This window comes from Octopus sinensis, linkage group LG23, assembly GCF_006345805.1.
Source record: "Octopus sinensis linkage group LG23, ASM634580v1, whole genome shotgun sequence".
Taxonomy (NCBI): domain Eukaryota; kingdom Metazoa; phylum Mollusca; class Cephalopoda; order Octopoda; family Octopodidae; genus Octopus; species Octopus sinensis.
Genome location: NC_043019.1, coordinates 10,288,074 through 10,313,366, shown reverse-complemented (window position 1 = coordinate 10,313,366; position 25,293 = coordinate 10,288,074). Strand labels below are relative to the sequence as shown.

The following is a 25,293-nucleotide window of genomic DNA, read 5'->3' as shown; positions in this document are numbered from 1 at the left end:
AACATACTTCCTGTCTAATTGCCCCACCTGCCAACTCTCCATACACCCAGGTTTCACCAGTCACTACATCCACATGTGAAATCTTTACATCCTACTGCACCTTTGGCAATACCTTATTTATATTCAGACCCCCTGTATCACGAGGGGAATGCCCTGGCACTCTCTCTCCCCCTCTGACTGGACTGACCATGTACCTCTTCTACAGCAACACACCTGTTTCTGTCCTCATCACTCTCTCTCTCTCTCTGACCAGGTAACTATTGTATCTCCATGACAGCAACACACATGCGCAGGAGTGGCCATGTGGTAAGTAGCTTGCTTACTAACTACATGGGGCTGGGTTCAGTCCCACCAATGGCACCTTGGGCAAGTGCCTTCTACTATAGCTTTGGGCCAACCAAAGCTTTGAGTAGATTTGGTAGATGGAAACTGAAAGAAGCCTGTAGTAGATGTGCATGTGTGTTTGTCCCCCACTCCCCAACATCACTTGACAACCAATGCTGGTGTGTTTACATCCCCGTAACTTGATGGTTCAGCAACAGGCTGATAGAATAAGTACTAGGCTTACAAAGAATAAGTCCTGGGGGTCAATTTGTTTAACTAAAGGCAGTGCTCCAGTATGGCCACAATCAAATGACAAACTTGTAAAAGAGTATGTACATATATATGCATATATGTATTTATACATGAGTATATTTATTGGTACCACATAAAAAGCAGCCGTATCGGTGCAACATAAGCACACCCATGCCAGTGCTATGTAAAAGCACCCAGTAAAGTGGTTGGCATTAGGAAAGGCATCCAGCCATAGAACCCATGCCAAAACAGACATGGAACCTGGGCAGCTTTTTAGCTGACCACCTCCTGTCACACTGTTCAAACCTATGGGCGTTTAATGCAATAAACAATAAGGGCCAAACCCTGAATAGAATAATTGTTGCATGTTGATCAGCATCAATCATATATAGTTGAAATTTACAGGAAAACAAGACGAAGCGAGGTGTAGGAACAAGCGGCTGTATTAGTTTAACGCTTGGGGAAAATGGGAAATTCTTTTACGTTTCAAGTCTACACACTTTGACAGAAAAGATTAAGAGGGGAAAACAATGGAGAGAAAAACAGTGTCGAGTTCAGTGGGCCTACACACATACACACACACACACACACACACATATATATAAAACAAAAGAGAGGGTGGTGTTTCCACACAGGAAAAAATATAGGAAAATGTGTTGTTGGTAATGCACCTAAATTTCAAAAACTCATAAATGTTTAAAATACATTTATTTACATATATACCAAACTAGTTTCAACAATATTTTTTGTTTATCAATGGTAAAAGTTTAAAATTAGAAAAACATCTTTAAAAGTTTCAATGTTGACAAATTAAAATGTTTCAATGTTGACAAATTAAAATGTTTCAAAACAGATGAATTTAGCGAAAGCATCTACTAGAAGAGGATCAGAGAAACTGTAAACCAAATTCCCTTTTTTACTATTTTCATTTCACACTTGTTTTTTCAGTATGACTTGTCGACCACCACAAAAATTAATGAACTTTGTACATTCAAACAAATTGATATACAGTTTTAATTTTATTGACTGCTGTGAACATTCAGACTTACACCTTCTATTTTGAACATTTCAATTCATCTGTTTTGAAACATTTTAATTTGTCAACATTGAAACTTTTAAAGATGTTTTTCTAATTTTAAACTTTTACCATTGATAAACAAAAAATATTGTTGAAACTAGTTTGGTATATATGTAAATAAATGTATTTTAAACATTTACGAGTTTTTGAAATTTAGGTGCATTACCAACAACACATTTTCAGAGAGAGAGAAACAGACAGACAGAGATAGACAAACAGACAGAGAGAGAGAGACAGAGAGGGAGAGAGACAGACAGATGTATATTGAAAAATTCTATGTAGAAGCTTGACCTACTAAAAACAGCAGTTAAATTTCTGTCAATTCATAGTTTACTGTCTAAGAAAAAAAGTGACCATTTTTTTGTAAATAAAAAGGCAAGGATGGGCATGAGTGGAAAACATTTGATTATACATCTAGCAGATCAGCACTGACCTGGGGCTGAAGAACAACAACACCAGCACAACTTACCTGTCAAATGGAAAGCAAACACTCCCCCGACTGATTTCACAACATCTTCATTCAGTATTTTCTCGATTGACTGAAAAGTTCTGACAGTTAAACCCTCACCATCAACTGATGGTTTGGGAGGCTGGGTTTCATCACCAGACGAGGCCTCCACTGAGTCAGGGTCAACATCCAAGAAGAAATCAGGAAGGAATGTACTACCTGTTAAACAATAAAAGATGAACGGTTTTAAGGTTGAATTATGAATTTAGTAATGGTGGAGATGGTGGTGGGTGGTAATGATAGTGAACAAGGCCCAGAATAGTTGAACTTGAAGGAATTTGAACTCAGAATGTGATGAGCTAGGAAAAATACTACTAGGGATTCTACCTGGTGCTCTAACGATTCTGCCATCTCGTCATCTTAATAATAATAATAATAGTAATAATAATGGTTTCAAATTTTGCCACAAAGGCAGCCATTTTGGGAGCAGGGATGTGTCGATTACATTAACCCCAGTACATGACTGGTTTATAATTTATCGACCTTGAAAGGATGAAAGGCAAAGTCAACCTCAGCAGAATTTGAACTCGAAATGCAGCAGCAGACAAAATACCACCAAGCATTTCGCCCAGCATGCTAATGGTTCAGCCAACTCACTGCCTTAATAATAATAATTTCATTTATTTTCTAGAAGGGCAAAGGACGAGGGAGACAATAGAGAGACAGACATAAAGAAAGGGGGTTTACATAAGATGAAATGATAAAAAGTATGAACAAGAAGAGTCATATAATACAAAGGTTTAGAAAAAAAGGGGCAGCGAGAATAATCCTTTCTACTGATGTATAATAATCCTTTCTACATGCATGTATACACACACATAAACAATGGGTTTCTTTCCATTTCCTTCAGTCATATCCACTCACGAAACTTTGGGCGACCCAGGGTTATAGGAAAAGACAGTGATACCACAATAATAATTTGATTTTGGCACAAGGCCAGCAATTCTTAGGGAACAGTCGATACAATTAACCCCACTATTTAAACTGATTTCATCAACCCCCCTTCCCCCCACAATCACCAAAAAAGAAGAAAGACAAAGTCAATCTTAACAAAGACTTTAATGGTTCTGCCCCACAGCTAATGACCCTAAATATTGTTTGTAGTTAACTGATGAAGTCTTCCACTGCTTTCTCTCTATTAATCTTCCAATCTATTTCCAAACTGAAGATTTGCACACTTTGTTCAGTAACAATAAAAAGATAACTATTGCTGGAATTTGGTTAAAATTGGCTGAGATGATCCAAAAACTATGTTTGGATCATAGTAAATGCGACTTTTACCAGTGGCTGTTGACTTGTTGTCACATCACTTTCACTTGTCAAGCTAAGCTGAACATATTTCCACATATATCTAAATGATATCAATTTGATTCTTCAGTCTCAGAGCTAAATTTGTGTTTCAGTTAGTCTCTGTAACTCGGGAGCTGCTCAACTCTCAAAGGTTTTGAAAAAAACATATTAGCTTTAGCCATTCTTATTACAATAATTCTATTCTCCTCATCAAGCCACAAGAGACCCATGCTTCTTTTTAATCCTTGCCATTCTTTAATGAAAGCATCACTGCAGCTCAGTTCAGAAGTGATAAATCCCAAAATCTCTTTCACAGCTGCTGGTTTATGCATGACACTGTTATAGCACTCTGTTTTATTCAAATTCAAACTCTTTTTCCCTCATTAGATCATTGATAAATAAATAATTACTAAATCATTGATAAATCATATCAAATTTGAACTTATTCTTGAGGAATTAAGCACTGAAAGAAGAAAAATACAGCAAACTCACACCATAACACAACAGAAATAATCATGCGTCTGAGGTGCAAAGCAGAGTTGTTTGACAGGAAGTTCTCTCTAAAATGTGGCTGAACTTTGCTTTTGGCACAGAAGAATGCTTAGTTCCAGTTTTCAACTGAAAACAAGGAGAGGTTTCATAAGGTTCAGGATTTGGAGACAATTGGGGATATTTGCAACAGAAGACTTCAGAAGTTGACCTCAGAACTTCACTGGTGACACTTAAGCCAGAAGGGTGACAGGTAAAGTGACTTTGGCTGGATTTGAATAATAACAATAACGAAGGTGAATAAGTGTGAATAGTAAGCAGTGGTCAACAAACTTACCTGGGACACAAGAGTATTGTTCAAGGTCTGTTACTCCTGCTTCTTTCAAGATTGTGTCATCAATGCAGAAGTGTCCAGTGAAGGTTTTACTGTCCTTGTTCAATATAACATACGCAGCATCAGCCATAATCTCTGGTTTCCTGCAGCTTTTGGCAATATCATCTCCACCTCCCAACATCTTCATAGCAGCTGTGTAGATTGCTGAGGAGAATATATACACAAATATACATACATATATAGAAGAATAGTAATATAAACTATAGATTCAAAGAATCAACTGGCTATCAGTCAGCTCCCTGTTCGGAATCGGCTATCAGTCTACACATCATCATTCTAATAACAACATATTGCTGAAAATAAAAATAAATTTTTCCATGAAGAGTAAATAATGCATCAAGTTAGGAGAAATGAAGAAGGTTACGAAACAGCTGTAATCATGTAGAAAACGAAATCTATGTATGTGTTTGCATCAATATATGTTCAGCATTATACAATTAATGTAAATAAAGCAAGTTCATCAGATCACCAGTTACATCATAAGTGCAAGAACAGAATTTGCTTTGGGGTTTCAATGCCAGGATATCCAAAGTGCTTCCACTGGGGCATCACCTTGAAGAATTTTAGCAAAGTGAGCCCAGTACATATCTTTTTAAGTCCATAACTTATTCTATCAATCCCTTTCTGCGAAACCACTAAGTTATGGGGACATAAACACACCAACACTGGTTGTCAAACGATGGTGGGAGACAAACACAAAGACACACATGCATATATATACATGATAGGCTTCTTTCAGTTTCTATCTTCCAAATCCACCCACAAGGATTTGCTTGGTGCAAGACTATAGAAGTTGCTAGCCCAAAGTGCTGCACAGTAGGACTGAACCGGAAACTATAGGGTTGGAAAAAAACTTCTTACCACAGAGCCACACCTGCACACATATATATATAAGCAGAATTAGGGATGTTTTTGTCACGTATTTCAACTGCTAAAAGGCAAATATACTGCAGTTACCATGGAAAAAAAATCCCTCATTCAGTGTCGCCATCTATTAGTAATGCAAGACATTGACAGTGTTTTTTGACTCTTGTCAATTAGAGGTCCCTAAAAGAGGCAACCCTGAATAAACTTAATAAAGCCGTAGCTTTACATTGAATTCAGTCAACACGTTGACTGATTTGCACAAGTAAATCCCCCGACAGAGGTAAATAATTGTCAGTGCAAAGCAGTAAGCATAAGGTACATCTCATTGACAAGAGTCAAAAAACTCGAAACATCAATGTCTGGGATTCCTAATAGATGGTGACACTGAACAAACTGTTTACGCACCCTTTTAACATAAGAGAGATTTTTTTTTTCTCCATGGTAACTGCAGTGTATCTGCCTTTTAGCAGTTGAAATATGTGACAAAAACATATTTCAACTTACCTAATTCTGCTTATACTTACACAAATGCACATATATGAATTTTTGACTGGATTGTCCCATGTTCAGTCAACTGCAGGATGAAGGCCTCAGAATGTTCTGTCCACCAACCATGGTCTCATGTTGGAGGCCATGAATTTGAACTAACCATCACGCTGGTTTGATGAGCTTATTCTGCCACACCAGTTCAACATGTCTTGGCAGATGGATGCAGTGGGGTTTTTTTTTTCTTATATATACTCATACCCAGGAGAATTTAAGTCAATTACATAGATCCCAGTGCATGACTGGTACGTATTCTATCAACCCTGAAAGGATAAAAGGCAAAGTTGAACTCAGAACTTAAAAACAGACAAAATACTTCTAAGCATTTTGCTCGGTGTGCTAACAATTCTGCCAGATCTCCACCATATATATATATATATATAAGGGATATCCACAGTATCCCAGAAAACAGCTGTAAGACTATATATCTTTTTCCTTGTAAGTGTCCTAAAAACTTCTCACAGCCTGGGCTTTGTTATTTTGTTTAATATACATATATACACACAGACACACACACATGCTAGTGTGTTGCCTATCATATGATAGGTAACTTTGGTACTTTTGCCACCATGGGGTAATACATGGAAATATGGCATCTGATAATTTTAGTTTAACTTCTACCAATTTTCTCGGTGCTTTTACAAAATGATGAAATGCAAACTAACTTTCAAAAGAAAAATATTTATTCTCTTTGAATTAAACAAAAATTTCTCATTTGAATATTTGCAATAAATGTTATGAGTTTTATATCAACAAAATCACAATTTACTTCACCAAGAAAAACTTATCCCTGTGAAGTTTCATTGAAAATGCATATTTTTCAGAAAGTAATAAAAATCAAAATAGTTTGGGTGGAAGAGATGCTCCTTCTCCTCTCTCTCCCAAGAAGTTAACTGTCTGCATCTCTCTTTCACTCTTCCTCCTCCTCTCTCTAAACATTATAAAACGAGAAAGGATAAATCAAACAACCAGTCAGCTTTTATATTGGAGGAATCATTATTATTATTATTATTATTATTATTATTATTATTATTTCAATCAGTGAGCTGGTGGAATCATTAGCACGCCAGGCACTACACTTAACAGTATTTCATTAGTTTTTACATTCTGAGTTCAAATTCCAATGAGGTCGGCTTTGCCTTTCATCCTTTTGGGGTTAATTAAATAAGTACCAGTTACACACTGGGGTCAATGCAATCAACTTATCCCCACCTCACAAATTTCAGGCATTGTGTTTATAGTAGAAAGGATTATTATTGAATTTCACTGGTGTGTGTGTGTAGACACATGCTACACGAGAGAAGAGAAGGAGACATTTTGAAACTAATGAGAAAAAGAGAGAGAGAGAAAGAGAATAACAAAGATTGGAAGAGAGAAAGCGAATGAAGGTGAGAGAGAAGATAATCTTACCAGTTCTGGGCCATAAGGCATTCACAGCAATTCCATGAGACTGTAGTTCACCAGACATTCCCAGAACACACATAGACATACCATATTTGGCCATGGTGTATGCTGTGAAAGAACAGAGAAGAATATTTGGTCCACATAAAGTGTAAAGAGTTTTACCCAAAAGAAATACAATTTCAAGATGAACAAAGAGAAAACAATGAAGTTCATCAAGAAAAGGTGTTTGTGTTACTTTTAAGAAGAGGAAATACTCGATTGAGTATTTCGGTTTGAGTGCACTCATTCTCACTCCACCCACATAAGGTTAGTGTAAGGATAATGGCACTAAAACAATGGTTTTGTTTGTATATTTTCAGCTGTCAAAGATGACAAAAAGTAAATCCATGCTGTTTCATTGTAGAAGTTCAAAATGCAAAACAGAGGCAACTGCTCATAATATCAATTAAATAACTGAATTGATTTGATGGAGAGAATGAGCCAATGTGTGGCACGGACATTTGATCACTGAAAACAAATCCTCTAGGCAGGAGGTTGCTTGGCAACAAATTGCTGAATCCTCACCTGTCATCCACCATGTTTACGCTCACACACACACACACATGTATACATATTCATGTCATCATCGTCATTTTAAGTCTGTTGTCCATGCTGGTATTGGTTGGACAGTTTGACCAGGGCTGATAAGCTGGAAGGCTGCACCAGACTCCAGTCTGATTTGGCATGATTTCTACAGTTGAATGCCCTTCCTAATGCCAACCACTCAGAGTGTAACGGGTGCTTTTATGTCCCACTGGCACCGGTTCCATTTGTGTGACACTGGTATCTGCCATGACTGCAATTTTGCTCAGTTTGATGGGTCTTCTTAAGCATGACATAAAGCCAAAGGTCTCAGCTATTGCCTCCGTGAGGTCCAATGCTAAAAGGAACTCAACCACTTTGCCTCCGTGAGGCCCAACACTCGAAAGGAACTCAGCCAATTTGCATTTCTATAAATGTATGTATACAGAGATAAATATATATCCTACATAATTTCTATTCTAATATAAATACTGGTACACAGACACACTTACACATATACAAGTCTACACACATGTACTACTCTTGCACAACCATTTATACAAATATTTCAATTGTTCCTTGCGTATAGAAATAACAGCATATACCTGTCCATATTTTCACACAAAATTACACACACACCACATACTTTTGGTTTTCTACGCAAGCACATTAGCTTTTACGTCTGGTAAACGGAGATAAGTTCTGTTGTGACGGTAGTTACAACACCCCCTTGCAAGAGATAGACTGGTCCAAATAAAGTATAAACAGTAATGATCCAAGTGAGGTTCAGAGTTGAGTGAAGTTCATGTTTAGTTTCCAGCGGGATGTGTCGGTTAGTTCACAAGGAATATTGATTGTTAGTTCGTAAAGAGGTTTGTCAGTTCGTTAGATTGTTTTACAGTTGTCTGGTTACCTTATTTGTTGTACATAAATTACATTACAAGTTCATAGCTACCAAAGGAGCACAGATACATGTAAAACCCACAAGTAAATGTGCAGGTTGCTATTAGTAGATGATAACAAGAGAATTAAGGGAAATACTATAAGAGTAAATGTAAAACTGTTCAACTGGAAATCCATAAAATAAGTCTATACATAAGAATCATCAAATGGCTGAATCGCATGTACAAGGATAAGTATTTTAATCTTATAACAAATAAGAAAAAGTAAAACAGACATAAACAGATAGACATGCAGGCACAAAGCAGGTTTATAGGAGAGAAAACACCTATGACTGATACAATTATTCATGAGTTAGATGAGAGGTCATGAAGAGAATAAGTAGTGAAAGAATCTACAGGCAACACCTATGATATCTTATTGGATGGATATTATAAAGAAATGTCCTTGAAATATGCAGACACATAATAATCATTATCTTCCTTCAATCACATCTTGCTAACTTATAAGTTATATGCTTTAGTTATGGCCATTCCATCTTTTCTGACATCAAGCACCATCCAGATGGTATGGCTATAACTAAAGCAGCATTGATGGTAGGTTGGCTGAAATTAGAGTGGACCAAGAGTACTACAGCCACAACAAAGTAGGGATACGTACCCACATGATTGGTAAACCATTTCGGGTTCATGTTTAGTGGAGGGCTAAGATTCAAGATGTGAGGGTTTTCCGACTTCATCAAGTAAGGGATACAAACCTTGGAGCTGGAAACAAGAAAGAATCATACAATAAATAAAAATAAAAATTTAGAAAACAATATACGATGGAAAAAATTTTAAATTTTTTTGAAGCAATTAACTTTAGAGATGAAAGATTTTCCCATATTTCCATCAACACAGATAAATGTCAGTGTAAATGTGTCAGACTACACATTAGTTATGGTGTTACAGAGAAAGTAACATCTTAGATGACTGCCCTCAGCTTTGATACCACAGAGAAGGTTACATTGCAACAATTCATTCTAAAGTTTATTAAAATACAAAACAACTGTTCTGTAGCAGACACTTTCAGTTTCACTACAACCAGTGGAACTTGTAATATTCGAAAGAAAGAGGACGGACACACACCACGTACATGTATGTGTGTAAAATTGTGTACAACAGAGTATAAAAAAGGCAAAAGAAGACAAGAATACAGTAAAATACACAGAACAGGCTGACTATGCACACACATCTATATATCATAAATACAGACAGAATCCCATTATATATATACATACATACATACATACATATATATATATATAGGTTATGTTTGAAATTAAAGTTTAAATAGAAGACTTTAAAATGTAGTGTCTAAACCTTGTTTGGGGTATGTCCCTAGCAGTGTGCCTTGATGGTTACCAGGCGTCATCCACAGTACAGCTCTTTAGTTGCAGGATCTACATAAGGAATTCCTCGGTGTACGTTTAGTATATTTTAAGTAATTGATAGGAAAGACAAAGTAAGGGGTAAGCTTTATTCAGCTTGATGATCATTTCAGCTGACATCTTCAGATGTAAACCGAAATGGTTGTCGTGCTGAATAAAGCAGACACTAATACGTTGCCTTTGCTATCAATCGTTTAGTTTAATATATAAAAATATTTATACTTATATTTAAAGTCAATTTAAAAGAAGAAGCAAATGTGAGGATGTATAGCACAAGCAATGTATTAATATGACGCTCGGAGAAAGAAGAGAGTTGTTTTACGTTTCGAGCATAGCTTTTTGTTGGAAATAGGAAAAACAGGAAAGTCCAAAGGGAAAGAAGGAAGGGGGGAGGGGGGAAACAGCACCAAAAGTCCATGTGAAGTTGAATTACTGAAGTGACCAGAAATAGAAGGAGGAAGATAAAGTACATTCTTGTAGAGAAGAGTGTGTGTGGTAGGATCTGTGCGTGTGTATTAATATCACTCTGAGAGGTGAGCAGCTATTAGCGACAGGTGTGCGAATGGGTTGGTGGGGCTGAGTGTGTATGTGTTGACGTGTGGTGGGATGTAGCTGGAGGCAACAGAAAGCCTGCAGGATCTTCTGACAAAGAGGTAGGGTGGAGGAGAGGAAAGGGGATGTGGTTGGGGGAAGGAGAGCGGGCAGGTAAGGGCATATATATATATATATATATATATATATATATATATGGGGATAACTTAGTGGTACAGCAAAAGAGAAGGATAGAATTAGTACCAGGTTTTAAAAACAAATAAATACTGGGATCAACCTGTTTGGTTAAACCCTTCAAGATGGTGCCCCAGCATGGACACAGTCCAATGACTGAAAACAAAGGATAAACGATTACATATATATATATCTCACATTGTTATTATGTTAAACTGTCGTTTGGCCAAATGCATTTTTTCAATATTTAATTTTGGTCAAACGTTGTCAAAGTGTAGTAGAACGGTTTTGTTATGGAATGGTGAAATAATTTTTTTGTTTTCTGAAAAAGCAACATCTGGGACTTATGACACTTTTGCATAATAGCAACGATGAGAGAGAGAGAGAGAGAGAGCAAGGTTGACAGAGAAAGCTAGAGATAGAGATGGAGAGAGAATACAAACCAAAGGTACGTTCCTCTGGCATTGACGCCCATCATCAGGTCAAATTTCTTCATTGGTGTTTGCTGAGTTCCAGTAAGGCTAATGGCACTGGCATTGTTTACAAGGATATCAATGCCTCCAAATTTCTTCACAGTTTCATCCACAGCTTTCTGCACTTGGTCTTCGTAACGGATATCAACAATACATGGCAGACTTTTACCGCCAGCTTCCTCAACTGGACGAAACAAAAAGAAACTAGATTTTAGAAGTTTGCTGTTCTGCGCAAGTTTGTCGATAATACTAAATCCCTGGTATTGGATCTAAGGACCCTGGAGCATTCCTGAGATCCTTTACACACATTTTACACAAACAGGCATGGCTCCGTGATTAAGAAGTTTCTTTAGCAAGAAGCGGTCTTGGGATCAATCACACAGCTTGGTACCATGGTGGAGGGGGGGGGACAAGTAGCGTATTCTATTATAAACTCAGTTTGACTGATTGATTGAGGTTTGGGGAAATTTAATAAATGGAAGCTACACAAAAACATTTCATAAACATATAAATGATTTTATTTTTAGTCCTTTATGTTGAATTTGGAACAATTTTATTCCTAACGTTCTAAGCATTTCATTGAAGAAATAAAATCAGGAAAATCAGGAAAGATTGGCAAACATGCAAAGAATTGGTGCTACACATTAAACATAAATAACTTCTAAGAAAATATGGAAAGTCTCTTTCCTCAAAAAGATGGAATTTGAACATAAGATTGTCTTCAATACAACATGATTGGGAGAAAAGCTGTTGCCTATGACACACACGTGTGTGTGTATGCAAGAGAGAGAGAAAATGCGGGAGTAAAAAATATATCAACAAGAAACAGCTACTAATTTTGTACATTAAACAAAAATATCTTGTGGCATAATTCCAGAGTTACGCAGACACTCTCTTGTCATTCTTACAACCAAAAGTGCAATGAAGCAATGAGCGATTGATTGGAAATCTATAATCAATGATGCTAATAGTTCACAAAGCAGATGATGTACAGAAAGACAGGATAAATATAACAAGTATTATGAAAGAGATTCAGTGTAGTTTCCTTGTTGCTGGTTGACCAGATTTAGAACTAATATAAAGTATTACAACATTAAACATTAGAATCCCCAACATGAGGCAGAATAAAGAAACACCAATTGTTGAGATTCAAAGGAAATATTTATGAGTCACTAAGGAACCAGGTTACCAAATTTTACCAAATACACTGGCTTGATATTCAATTGATAAATTATCTCAAGGAGATGCAATGGATAATTAAAACAGTAGCAACAATTAATGGTGGTATCGAATTTTAGAGGGAATAATTAATCGTTTGCTTTTCAAGTAGAGCAAATTGTCAATATTAAAGCAATCGTTTGATTACTTTTCAAGGAAAATAAACATTGGAGAGCTTAAGATTGATTATCAATATTTTATATCATTTTAAGATGCAATGAGAAATAGAAACCAGAGCATCCTTTGGGGAAAATGGTGCAAGATTGCAAATAATAGAGAAAACTAAGCTACAATGCATTGGGAGACAATCCAACAGTGACCATAGACAGGAACTGACAGAGGGTGAAGGAAATGATTTGCAGACAGACAAGTTATAATCCATAAGCTTACTGCACAACTGAATTGTGGTCAGAGATTATTAGAGAAGACAGTGGCTGATTGGGGACTGGACAGTAGTTACTTTGGCGGCAGTGGACATTTGATTTAATGGACAGAAGGACGATAGTCTGCTCTGGTCAGCCAGAAGCATTTGAAGCTAATGAAGACAAGTTTTCTTTTGACTTGGTGGCAGGGAATGAAATGAGGGTATATCTTTATGATACCAAAACAAATGGATGGAATGGGGTCACAGTTTGTCTCCAGACCCAAAGAAGAAGATCAGGGATCAGGGATTGACATGAACAGTCATGGTGACTGTTTTGGAGGATTACAAGAACATTCTCTTTAATTTTCTGGAATATGGTTGTATTGTGGACATTGAGAGGTACATTGAGACACTTAAAAAGCTTAGAGAAGCCATTAGGAAGAAGCGACCAAAGAAGAATCTGAAAATATCTCATACTGACCATGAGAATGCATGACCACACAAATGCTTGGCAACAAATCAAGCAATCAGCAAATTGGGGCTGATCAGTGCCTCTCCCCTATCCACCCCTGCACCAAAAAGCATGGATCCAGCACCTCTCCGACTTTCACCTGCATGACTCAGGAACAATAACTTGATGACACAGGTGAGAGATAACTGTGAAGAACTGGGTAGGAGTAGGGTGCATACCTGGAATTTTCAAAAAGGATTAAGAAGTTGTGATCAATGATGGGACAACATCATTGCTTGGGATAGGAGTGGAAACTGTGCTGTAGCTTTGTATAGAGGAATATGTGCAATTGGAACATCTTGTGCTGGCAGATAAAAAAGTTGTTCCTACTTTTGCAATACTCATGGTATGTATATATTTATATAGATGTTCGTATATAATTTTATATGCGTGTTTTATATATATATATATATATATGTTTATATATTTGTGTTATATATATGTTCATTTATATTTTTATCTCTGTGTGTGTATGTATATATATGTATATGTTCATTTATATTTTTGTGTGTGTATATATATGTTCATTTATATATATATATGTATGTGTGCGTGTGTGCATATATATATATATATAAGCATGTATATGCACAAACACAGTTTAACTGAGAGACAGAGGATGGGTGTTACCTTCTTTTGCTGCAGTATAGATTGTTCCTGGCAGTTTTGGATGTGGATCAGCAGTTTTGGCAGCAATAACAACATTGGCACCATCACGGGCAGCTTTCATAGCAATGTATTTGCCAATTCCTCGACTTGCACCAGTTATAAAGAGGGTCTTTCCGGCAAGTTTCCTGGATTTGATCAGAGAAATAAAGAGAGAACAATAAGAGTAGCACGAAAAGAGAGAGAGAGAGAGAGAGAGAGAAGGAAGAGGTGAGATAGAGAGAGAGGGAAGAGGTGAGATAGAGAGAGAGGAAGAAGAGGAGAGTGAGAGAGAGAGAGGGAGAAGAGAAGAGTGAGATAGAGAGAGAGAAGAAAGAGGAGAGTGAGAGAGAGAGAAGAAAGAGGAGAGTGAGAGAGAGAGAAGAAAGAGGAGAGTGAGAGAGAGAAGAAAGAGGAGAGTGAGAGAGAGAGAAGAGGAGAGTGAGATAGAGAGAGAGAAGAAGAGAGTGAGATAGAGAGAGGGAAGAGGAGATTGAGATAGAGAGGGGGAAGAGAAGAGTGAGATAGAGAGGGGGAAGAGGAGAGTGAGATAGAGAGAGGGAAGAGGAGAATAAGATAGAGAGGGAACAAGATTGATATGGGTTTCAAATTTTGGCACAAGGCCAGCAGTTTTGAAGAAAGGGAATTAGTCAATTCCATCAACCCCAATATTTAACTGGTACTTATTTTATCAACCCTCGGAAAGATGAAAAGCAAGGTTGACCTCAGTGGAATTTGAACTCAGAATGTAGGGGCAGACAAACTGTCAGAAAGCATTTTGCCTGAGGCGCTAACAGTTGCGTCAGCTGATTGCCGTGAGAAGAACATTGATAAAAATCAATGTGCAGACGGTGGAGCTGAACCTGTAACCTCTTTTAAATTCATTTTAAACCAACAGCCTTGATGGGTCCTTCAAGTCAACGAGTACAAGAAAAATATGTGCAAAGAGGGAATTCTGAGCAGGAAAGACTGGTTAGCATAGGTTAGAATGAGAAGGGAGTAGCTGAATGAAGATGTGATGAGGCTGGTCAACAAGCTGTGAGGAACAGAGGCCACAATAGTTAGCATAGAAAAAGAAGAGAGAGAAGACAAAACTTCTACAGATGGAGAACAGGTTCTTGCTGATCAGTCAGCTGGCTTTTCTTTGGCTGTGGTCTAAAACATCTAAGAGCAGCTTTGTCACAAATGCATTACTTTATTATGGGAGTCCCATGAGCTTTGTAGAGAGCAGTTGTTGGAGCCTGAAGTATTTTTTGGCTCTCAAGAGAAAGACCAGTCTCTGTACTGCCATTTTGCTCTGTTGAGAATGTGCAGTCATCAAATGAAAATATGTGATGGTAAGGCATCTGTAGAGGTTGTGAGAGGTTTAGTCAGACACTATTGAAGTTGTGGTGAAGATGTTTTTTGGACATAGACACAATCACTGTGTGTAGTAACTGTCTTTGTGGTGTTGAAGGTGAAAAGATGGCATGACTCCACAGAGGAATATTTCTCAAAGTCCCTGGTCACATGTCAGTGCACAGGTGTGATGAGGCATAATGTATCGAGGTGCCATGTGGATGAGGCTTGGATGTCTAATGTCATTGAAGAATGAAGATGCAAAAGAATGAGTTTTGCTGGAGGTGAAGGAAATTAGTTCAATGATGTGTATGAAGAAGAGTGTGGGGAAGAGAACTGAAACCTGGAATGTACCAGGGTTGAGAGAAAGTCAATCAGAAAGAATTTCAACACCATGTTGTGGTGGTGTAGTCTGACAGGAAACTTCCAAGTCCAAAAAATGTATCAACAAGCAGCTTTACTCGGAGTTTCAAGTGTCAGATATGGTAAAAATCTTTGCTGGTATCTTGGGCAGCAACATTCTTTTCCCTAAATTTCTCAAGGATCCACTTGCTGAGTGATAGAGTAGATCTCCAGAGAAGATTCAGTTTTAAAAAAGTCATTCTGAAAATCCTTAAGGAGGGACAGATTTAAGGTGATAAAGAAGATTGTTGCAAATTGCTGTCTCTTATCTTTAAGATGTTGTAAATAAGAAAAAAGAATTATGGTAGGGTGAGCTTTCTTGTTCCAAAAGTTAAGATATTATCTCTGCATCCTGATGGTTGTTTGCAACTCCTGCATTGGATATTCCAAGTGTAATTGGATGCTATAATCACAAAAGATCCTAAGGGCAACTCTCTGTAGCATTAGGATGAAACAGATCAAACGGCTGAAGTAGGACAGATGGCAAGACTTTTATGTTGAGAAGGAAGTCAACAGAGAGAAATAGAAACAGAAAATTTATGTAGCATGATGAAATGAAATGATTTATTGTGCTTCAGCATATCCAACTGCACTTTGCAACATCCAATGAAGAGATGGCAAACAGCCACAATGGGGAAACATATGTAGAGAAAAATATGGAAACTTGTCTATATTCTTTTATTAGCTTCAGTCATTTGACTGCAGCCAAACTGGAGCACCACCTTTAGTCGAACAAATCAACCCCAGGACTTATTCTTTGTAAGCCTAGTACTTATTCTATCAGTCTATTTTGCCAAACTGCTAAGTTACGGGGACATAAACACACCTACATCAGTTGTCAAGCGATGGTGGGAGGACAAACACACTTATAATAGGCTTCTTTCAGTTTCCATCTACCAAATCTACTCACAAGGCTTTAGTTGGCCTGAGGGTATAGTAGAAGATACTTGCCCAAGGTGCCATGCAGTGGAACTGAACCCAGAACCATGTGGTTGGTAAGCAAGAGCCTTAATTCCATTACATTTGCCATAAAGGCATAATACAGATGGAAGCTTTGCAGGCTGGACACAGACACAATAAAGATGATGGAATGAAAAAAAAAGATGGTTGGTGGGGGAAGCAGCCAACGCCCCCCGATTGTAACTTCCCAATAACATTGTTCTTTTTTAAAAACACAAATGAGGTGTTGAACCTTTAGGGAGTTGACCCCCACTGGAGATGAATTTAATAGTTGGCAAATACTCTGCCAACTCTTTTTCAATTTGTGTCTTTTGGAAGAGGGCGATGGTGTGAAGCGGCTTTGAGTAAGTCCTTAACACCACCATCCTCTCTTCAAAGTCTTTCATCCACTGTTTGGCTGAGACAATCTCTTACTCTAACGTACTGTTGTTTATCATTTTTGACATGTTTATTTTTTTGGAAAAAGTTCACAAAAAACAAAAGTTCACAGAGTTCAAAAAAAAAAATGCAAGAAGGAAGGAAAAAGACAAGAAACAGTTCAAAAACACAGCAAACTATTCTTCTGGACGTGTCCTGATACTCCTGGCCAATTCAGTAATCCAGGGCACAAAACAGTCACACAATTTCACCAAAAATTGGTAAAAAAATAAGCACAATTATAGGAGGAGGGATACGCCCCCAAAACCCATTACTCACTGCTAAGTGAGACTTTAAACACAACTACAGGCAGACAATTTGCCAGGAACTCAGTGGAGATTTGTTGTTTGACAAAATAAACATGAGCAACAATCCCCCACTGAATCCCAAAACAAATGTTTTACTTTGTAGTTGTGCTTCACTTGTTCAATAATTCACAACGTTGGTGTCGCGACTCCTAGAAGTGCAAAGAAAACACTGAGCATCATAAGCGCAGGGAAGCAAGCTTCTTACCACACAGCCACTCCCGCACCTATATGTATATTACATTAGTCCACTGTATGCAGTGGTTGGTGCTAGGAAGGGCATCTGGCCATAACAGCCATTACAAAAGAGAGAGCAGAGCTTGGTGCTATCTTCTGCCCAGCCAGCCCCTGTCAAACCATCCAACTGATGTCAGCATGGACAGAGGACGTTAAATGATGATATTTTATTTACCATCATAGTTTAACGTCCACTTTCCATGCTGGCATGGGTTGGATGGTTTGATTGAGGACTGGCAAGCCAGGAGGCTGTACTAGGCTCCAATCTGATCTGGCAAGATTTCCACAGCTGGATGCCCTTCCTAGCACCAACCACTCCAAGAGTGTAGTGGGTACTTTTTACATGCCACTGGCACAAGGGCCAGTCAGGCAGCTCTGGCAATGACCATGCTTGAAAGGTGCTTTTTATGTGCCACCAGCATAGGGGCCAGTTAGGCGGCACTAGCAACAACAATGCTCAAATGGTACTTTTTATGTGCCACTGGCATGGGAGCCAGTCAGGCAGCACTGGCACTGGCCACCACAATCACTTCACTTGACTCAACAGGTCTTCTCAAAGGGTACTCATAAATGGGCCAGTTATGCTGCACTGGCATAGGCCATGGTTAGTAGTATACATACTATCACTGTAGATAGAGAAAAACAGTCCCAGTTTTTGACATGAAAATAAAAAGAAAATGTGAAATAAATAACAAGAGTAAAGATAACATAAAACGAACTTCTATCAAGCTTAAAGAGATCACCAGACCTACCACACACACACACACACTTGGCTTGCTAGGTCTTCTCAAGAACAGCATATCACCAAAGGTCTCAGTCGCTTGTCATTGCCTCCATGAGGCCCAACGTTTGAAGGTCGTGCTTCATCACTTCATCCCATGTCTTCCTGGGTCTACCTCTTCCACAGGTTCCCTCTACTGCTAGGGTTTGACACTTCTTCACACAGCTGTCCTCATCCATACACACGACATAACCATACCAGTGTAGTTGTCTCTCTTGCACACCACATCCGATGCTTCTTATGTCCAACTTTTCTCTCAGAGTGTTTACACTCTGTCGTGTATGCTAGCTTCATTTCTTTCAATCCTACACATGTCCTCAGCAGTCACAGCCCATGTTTCACTGCCATGTAGCATGGCTGTTAGCACACATGCATCATACAGCCTACCTTTTACTCTGAGCAAGAGGCCCTTTGTTACCAGCAGACGTAGGAATTCTCTGAACTTTGCCCAGGCTATTCTTATTCTAGCAGCTACACTCCCAGAGCAACCACCCCGGCTCCTGACTTGGTCACCTAGGTACCGGAAGATATCAACTACTTGTAGTTTCTCCCCCTGGCATGTGATGGAAGCTGTTTTCAGCACATTCTTTCATCCTTAAGTACCAGTTGGGCACTGGAATTGATGCAATTGACTTAACCCCCTCCCCTCAAATTGCTGGCCTTGTGCCAAAATTTAAAACCATTATTATAAGTAGTTGTAGTGGTCTAGTAAAGGTGGTGGTGGTGGTGGTAGCAGTAAAAGGAGGAGTAGTATACATACTATCATTGTAGATAGAGAAAAACAGTCCCAGTTTTTGACATGAAAATAAAAAGAAAATGTGAAATAAATAACAAGAGTAAAGATAACATAAACGAACTTCTATCAAGCTTAAAGAGATCACCAGACCTACCACACACACACACACACACTTTGAAAAAGCAATTTTTATGTTGCTATTGGTTACTGTGTATTTGCTCTAAAATGTTTTACAAACCTAACTTTCTGATTGAAATTTACCAAGACATTCCTGAAGCATTCAATGACAAATCATACAAACAACTGAATCACTGAGAAGGCTTCTCTATGGCTGGTAGACATGACAGCAAAAATAGCAGCCAATTCTCCTTCAAATCACACATTCTACCATCTTAAATGGAGAAAAGAAATAAAATAATATAGTCCTAATTACTCCAGTGCAATTAAAACAGCTAAAATGAACTTATGATCAAAAATAAATAATCATTCAGTGAAAAATTAAGTTTCCTTCACTTCATGTCAATTGTCTAAAACTAAATCAAAGCAAATCTACAACTGCCATAGAAGTTAAAAATAGAAGGGTCATCCCTTACATGTATAATTACAATATTTGTATTTACATAGCTCCACTGACACCCACATTGCCCTTGGCAATCATAAAACCTTCAGTAAATGAATTTACATTCATTCATTTAATAACTTTAGAGTCACAATCCTTAACCTCGGTGAAATTTCAGAATTCCAGAGAAAATTTTGCCGATTCCAATGAAGGATGCAGATGGGCTGGTACGGGACCCCCAGCAATGGAGAGCATAGGTGGACCTGGTTGGCTCTACACATAACTTTTCTGGGACCACTAACCTGGGATGACCCCCATCAAGCAAAACACATAAAACAAGCCAGAAAGCAAGAAATGGGGAAACAGTTTTCAGATGGTGAAATATATTCTCATTATTCACACTTCTTAAAGGCAGGGAGCGGAATCGTTAGCAAACTGCATTTTCTCCAACTCTTTACTTTCTGAGTTCAAATACTGCCAAGATCAACTTTACCTTTCATCCTTTCAGGATCAATAAAATATCAGTCAACGATTGGGAGTTTATGAAATCAAAATTGATCACTCCCCTCAAAATTGCTGACTGTGACAAAGATTAGAAAGAATATTCATTGCTCTTGGGAAATTTAGTTCGTTTAATGTTTGCTAAATTTGTTTGATAATTCTTTAAAAAGTATTAAGTATATTGCTATACAATACATCGTCTTGTACACAAAACTTTTTTTCCTTATATGTAGTGGGAAGAGGGGGGGAAAAAGATGAATTTATAAAGAGGAGAAATGTGTGTGTGTGTGTGTGTGTGTGTGTAAAGGTTAACAGACCCCTGCTTTTGAGTAGTATTTGAAGAGTTTATTTCTCCCCAACTTCCCGACCAGTTCTGTTATTGTATTCCAAGCAAGATTTGATCTCAGAATCCTTTACACCAAGGATAGTAATGTTATTCATTAAGCCACTGACACACACCCTCTTTATAGCCCAGACAAATTATAATCTCATTAACTCATCTCTGATAATGCATATTTCTTATGAAACAGATTTTGCTCAAAGGTCACAACTTAGCAGGGAAGAAGTAAGGTTAATTGAACTGATTCCAGGACATCAACACCGAAGCCAACAAAGGATTCTCCACATTGTTACTAGACCTACGAGAAATAGTAACCGAACCCCCTACATATTGTCTTAAAAAATGAAGGACATATTACACAATTTAGTCGTGGAAGAAACAAAAATATGAAGTTAAAAACAATTTTAATAAAAAAAAATATTCAATGAAATATTTTCTAATTTTTTGTTTCTTATACAGATTTTGGTTATTTCTTTTGGTGGGAGTATGTAGCACCTAACTGCCACTGAAAAAAAAAAAGCCAACTTACCAAAGATTATGTAATGCCTACAAAGACCCAAGTAAAGTTAGATAAAGGTAGGCAAGCCAAGACTTCAAAGTTACTATCAACATTTTTGTAGTAAAAGGTAAAATATACACAGACAATACAAGCAAAAAAACATGTACACACACAAACATATTTGGTGGGTGGGGCAGTGTAGTAAGAAGTTTGCTTCTCAACAATGTCTCTGGGTTCAGTCCTGTGGTATAGCACCTTTGGCAAGTATCTTCTACTATTGTCCTGGGTCAACTAAAGTTTTATGAATGGATTTGGTGGACAGAAACTGAAAGAAGCTCATCGTGTGTGTGTGTGTATATATATATATAGAGAGAAGGGGGGGGGGTCTGTGTTTGTCCACCACTTGACAACTGATGTTGGTCTGCTTACATCTCCATAACTTAGCAGTTTGGCAAAAGAGACCAATAGAGTAAGTACCAGGCTTGAAAGAATAAGTACTTAAGTCGACTCATTCAATTGAAACCCTTCACGGTGGTGCTCCTGCGTGGCCGCAGTCCACTGACCGAAACAAGTAAAAAAAATATAAACAAAAACTAGATAGAGGAGGAGGTGGGTGTGATTTCTTAAGTGGAGATCAGTTCTTGACAGGTTTTTGCTTGTTGTTTCGAAGCCAAGACAGACATCGAAGTCTACAGAAGCCAACGTCTTGACTCATTTGGTTCAAACGCGGTCGGGTGTGGCGTAAGACATGACAGAATCGGTAGAGCATCGAACGAAATGAATAGCTGTGTCTCATGACATTTCTGTGTTCAAATCTTCGCTGAGGACATCACCGTTCACCCTTCCAGCGCCCAGTAACATAAAGTACCACTCAAGTACAGATGTTAGTTTATATCCCTATAATACATAGATGTGAAGTGAATAATATTCCAAGTCACACATACACAAACATCATTATTTATGTGAGTTGCTTACACAGAAAAGCTAAGACACATTTTTCCCATTAAAAAATCATTAGGAAGGTTTTATACGACATTAAGTATTTCAATTTTAAATACTGTTCACAAATTAACTTTTCATTAATCAAAATTATTGTGCAATCATTCTTTTTAAACTTTTTACATTCATATTGTTTTTATGATTATTTGAATATAACGAAAATTAAACTTGAAACATTAATTAAAAAACTGACACAAAACGGAGGGCGACGACCTTTCCTAAATTCTCGAGCTTTTTTTTCTTTTAAGAAAAGGTAAAGAAGCAGATATTTTCCTCCTAAATATGATGATAGCAGTAATAATATTAATGGTAAAAAGCAGAACAAATGTTACCCTGTGTTGGCAGCCATGGTAGTCGTGAGCAGGAGAGCCGAGAGGTTTGACGATCGCTTCCAAACGTTTTCCCTTCAATGTGGATTCTGACCTTTGGCCTCCTTCTCGGGGTCACACCCAAGTAAAGCTAGTTTAATTAAGAACTTTCGTAATTTCTTAAGGGAGATAATCCGCATACATATAGAGTTATTTCCCGTGTTCCTGATATTATCAATATTCTTTTATTGGAATATAACCCATATATATTCTCTTATCCTATTATATGTTTCAGTCCAATGACTGTGGCCATGCTGGAGCACCGCCATTGTAATCATCTTTGCCGGAGCGGCTTCTGGTGGAGGACGGAGTTCGATGCTACTGCCCTCTTTTGAGTTTCTTGCCTATATATTGGCTCATCCGGGATCTCAGCAAGCCAGAGGTCAAGTTCACGTTTGAAAACGTCTACATCCACTCCATGGCAGCTCCTCAGATGCTTTGGCAGACAGTTAAACAGCTGTGGGCCCTTGAAACCCAATCTATTGCAGTACATCGTCCTTGCCCGAGATGAAGCAGTCGGCACAATGGGGACAGCACAGTGACGTCCTGTTCGTGGTCTGCTATAGCTCTTTATTCCAAAGTTTGGTACCAGTCCTTCCAGTATCTTCCACACACACACACATATATATATAGGAGGTGCAGATGAGGGCAGCTGCATCGAACTCTCTCATGCACCAAATGGCAGTTGCTAAAAAGCATTCGTGAAGTAAAACCATGTAGCAACACCAGATGGCGGTGCCCCAGCATGGCCACAGCTCGGGAGCTGAAACTAGATAAAAAAAAAAAAGATAAAATAAAATATATATATATATCAATCCTTGCATACCTCTCCTGTCTTCGTTCCAGGGAATAGAGTCGCAGCTCTTTCAACCTCTCTCAGAAACTCAATCGTTCCATTGATGCAACTTTCTTCGTGTAATGTCGTTGGACTGCTTCAAGCTCTGCTATCGTCCTTGTAGTATAAGGCGACCATAGCTGAGAGCAGTAGTCCAGGCGGCTGAGGATAAATGACTTCCATAGTTTCATGGTCCCTTGTCCGGAAGGGACCAAGAAACTATGATCTTATATAATAAAATGCTTTGTTTGTATCTGTCGGTCACGCTGTAGGCAAAATAATGAAGCAACAGACGAAAAATGGCAGTAACAGGTGCTAAAACAGGCAGACAACATTTAAAGGCTCTACTACGAAAACACGAGGGGGGAAAAGAGTAAAACAACGGAGTGACAGTCAAATGTGAGCTCCGAATTCACCAGAGGGAAAAAACAAAATCAAATTTTTAGCGCAAATTATATTTATCAATTTCACACACAGTCACAAATAGGGATACCGATGTAACATTCAATAAAATGATTTCATCGAATTAAAAACTGCAAATAAACACACACGCATATGCATGTGTGTGTGTGTGTTTATAGTATATTTTATAAACATATGAATAAAACATAATATACATGTCGAGCATAGTGGCGCAGTGGAAGCGTGTTGGGCCCATAACCCAGAGGTCCGTAGATCGAAACTACGCTCTGCTACAAATTGTATACATTTTCATAGGCGCAGGAGTGGCTATGTGGTAAGTAGCTTGTTGACCAACGACATGGTTCCGGGTTCATTCCCACTGTGTGGCACCTTGGGCCGACCAATGCCTTGTGAGTGGATTTGGTAGACGGAAACTGAAAGAAGCTCGTCGCATATATAAATATGTCCCTACCTTCGAAACGCGGAGTTGATAAAACAAGGGACAATTGATGAAGGGACTGCTCTTTATGTTACCTGTCTCGTTTCTCATTTTGTTCACGTTTTTTTATGTCCTGTCCCCATAAATGCATGTTTATATACATATGTAGGTGTGTCCACCATCGCTTGGAATGCAGTTAAGGGTAGATAAATTTTGTTCACGTTTTTTTATGTCCTGTCCCCATAAATGCATGTTTATATACATATGTAGGTGTGTCCACCATCGCTTGGAATGCAGTTAAGGTAGATAAATGTGAAGAGCTAATTACGAAGAGAGGACGGAAGGTAGACTGCGGTTGTGGAATGATAAGGGATTCAAATACCTGAAGAGTGAAAGGATAAGGAAACGGGAAATGTGAGAGGAAATCTCTAAAGACAAGAGAATTTGGAAGGTGCTATAAGCAAAATTAATTGGAGGTAATATCACTAAAGCAATAAATACCTGAGCTTTGCCAGCATTGAGATGGACGAGTTTCAAAACTTGGATAGAACTAGTAAGCTGCTTAGAAAGCACAATGCACACTCCCCGAAAGATAATACCGATAAAAAAAGGGGTGGGTGAGTGTAGAAGATTACTAAATGCCGTTAGTACCGTGAAGAAAGAATAGTATCGGCAGGTAGAGATGGCCAAAACACGTGACTGAAACGCTAGGAGAAAAAGAAGAGGAGGAGGAGGAAGAGTAGAGAAAGTAGCTGGAAAGAATTAGAATTACCTGGCAGAATGGAGGATGTTGGAAGTAAAGAACGCTGGCTCTGACTGATGCCCGGAAACCTGATTAATGCTAGCAGAACCAGACGTTCCCCGCAAAGGAAAAAAGACCTTGAATTCTGAGAAGAGACTTCAAGACCCGAATGTGGTTGAGGGCCGCCCAACAATATTTCTCTCTGAGGCACTGATAAATGACCAAAAACAAGGGATGGCCACGACTGGGTTTATCTAGTAGCAAGAGTAGCGTATTCAATAAACCCTGTATTTTCAAGGGTCAGACCCCTCTACACACACAAGCTTTCGATGCTGATTTAATGATTCTGCACACTCAATATTACTCTGGAAGTATTCTACTTTGAACTTTAAGGAACAACCGGGTGTTGAAGCTCGATCATCCAGTTCTCGAGATCCATTACACTTTAAGCAAA

General features: G+C 38.3%; 1 protein-coding gene across 1 annotated transcript in view; it reads right to left on the bottom strand.

Moving 5' to 3' along the window:
• Positions 1-22,536, bottom strand: part of LOC115223489 (hydroxysteroid dehydrogenase-like protein 2) — a 22,996-nt gene extending 460 nt beyond the window's left edge. Inside the window, exons 1-7 of the mRNA XM_029794097.2 lie at positions 22,386-22,536; positions 13,965-14,128; positions 11,212-11,425; positions 9,274-9,377; positions 7,159-7,260; positions 4,279-4,479; positions 2,124-2,321 (exon numbers count right to left, since the gene is read on the bottom strand). Coding sequence (XP_029649957.1) covers positions 2,124-2,321; positions 4,279-4,479; positions 7,159-7,260; positions 9,274-9,377; positions 11,212-11,425; positions 13,965-14,128; positions 22,386-22,402 — 1,000 coding nt within the window. The 5' untranslated portion in view covers positions 22,403-22,536. The remainder of the gene's footprint in view (positions 1-2,123; positions 2,322-4,278; positions 4,480-7,158; positions 7,261-9,273; positions 9,378-11,211; positions 11,426-13,964; positions 14,129-22,385) is intronic.
• Between the last annotated feature and the right edge of the window lie 2,757 nt (positions 22,537-25,293).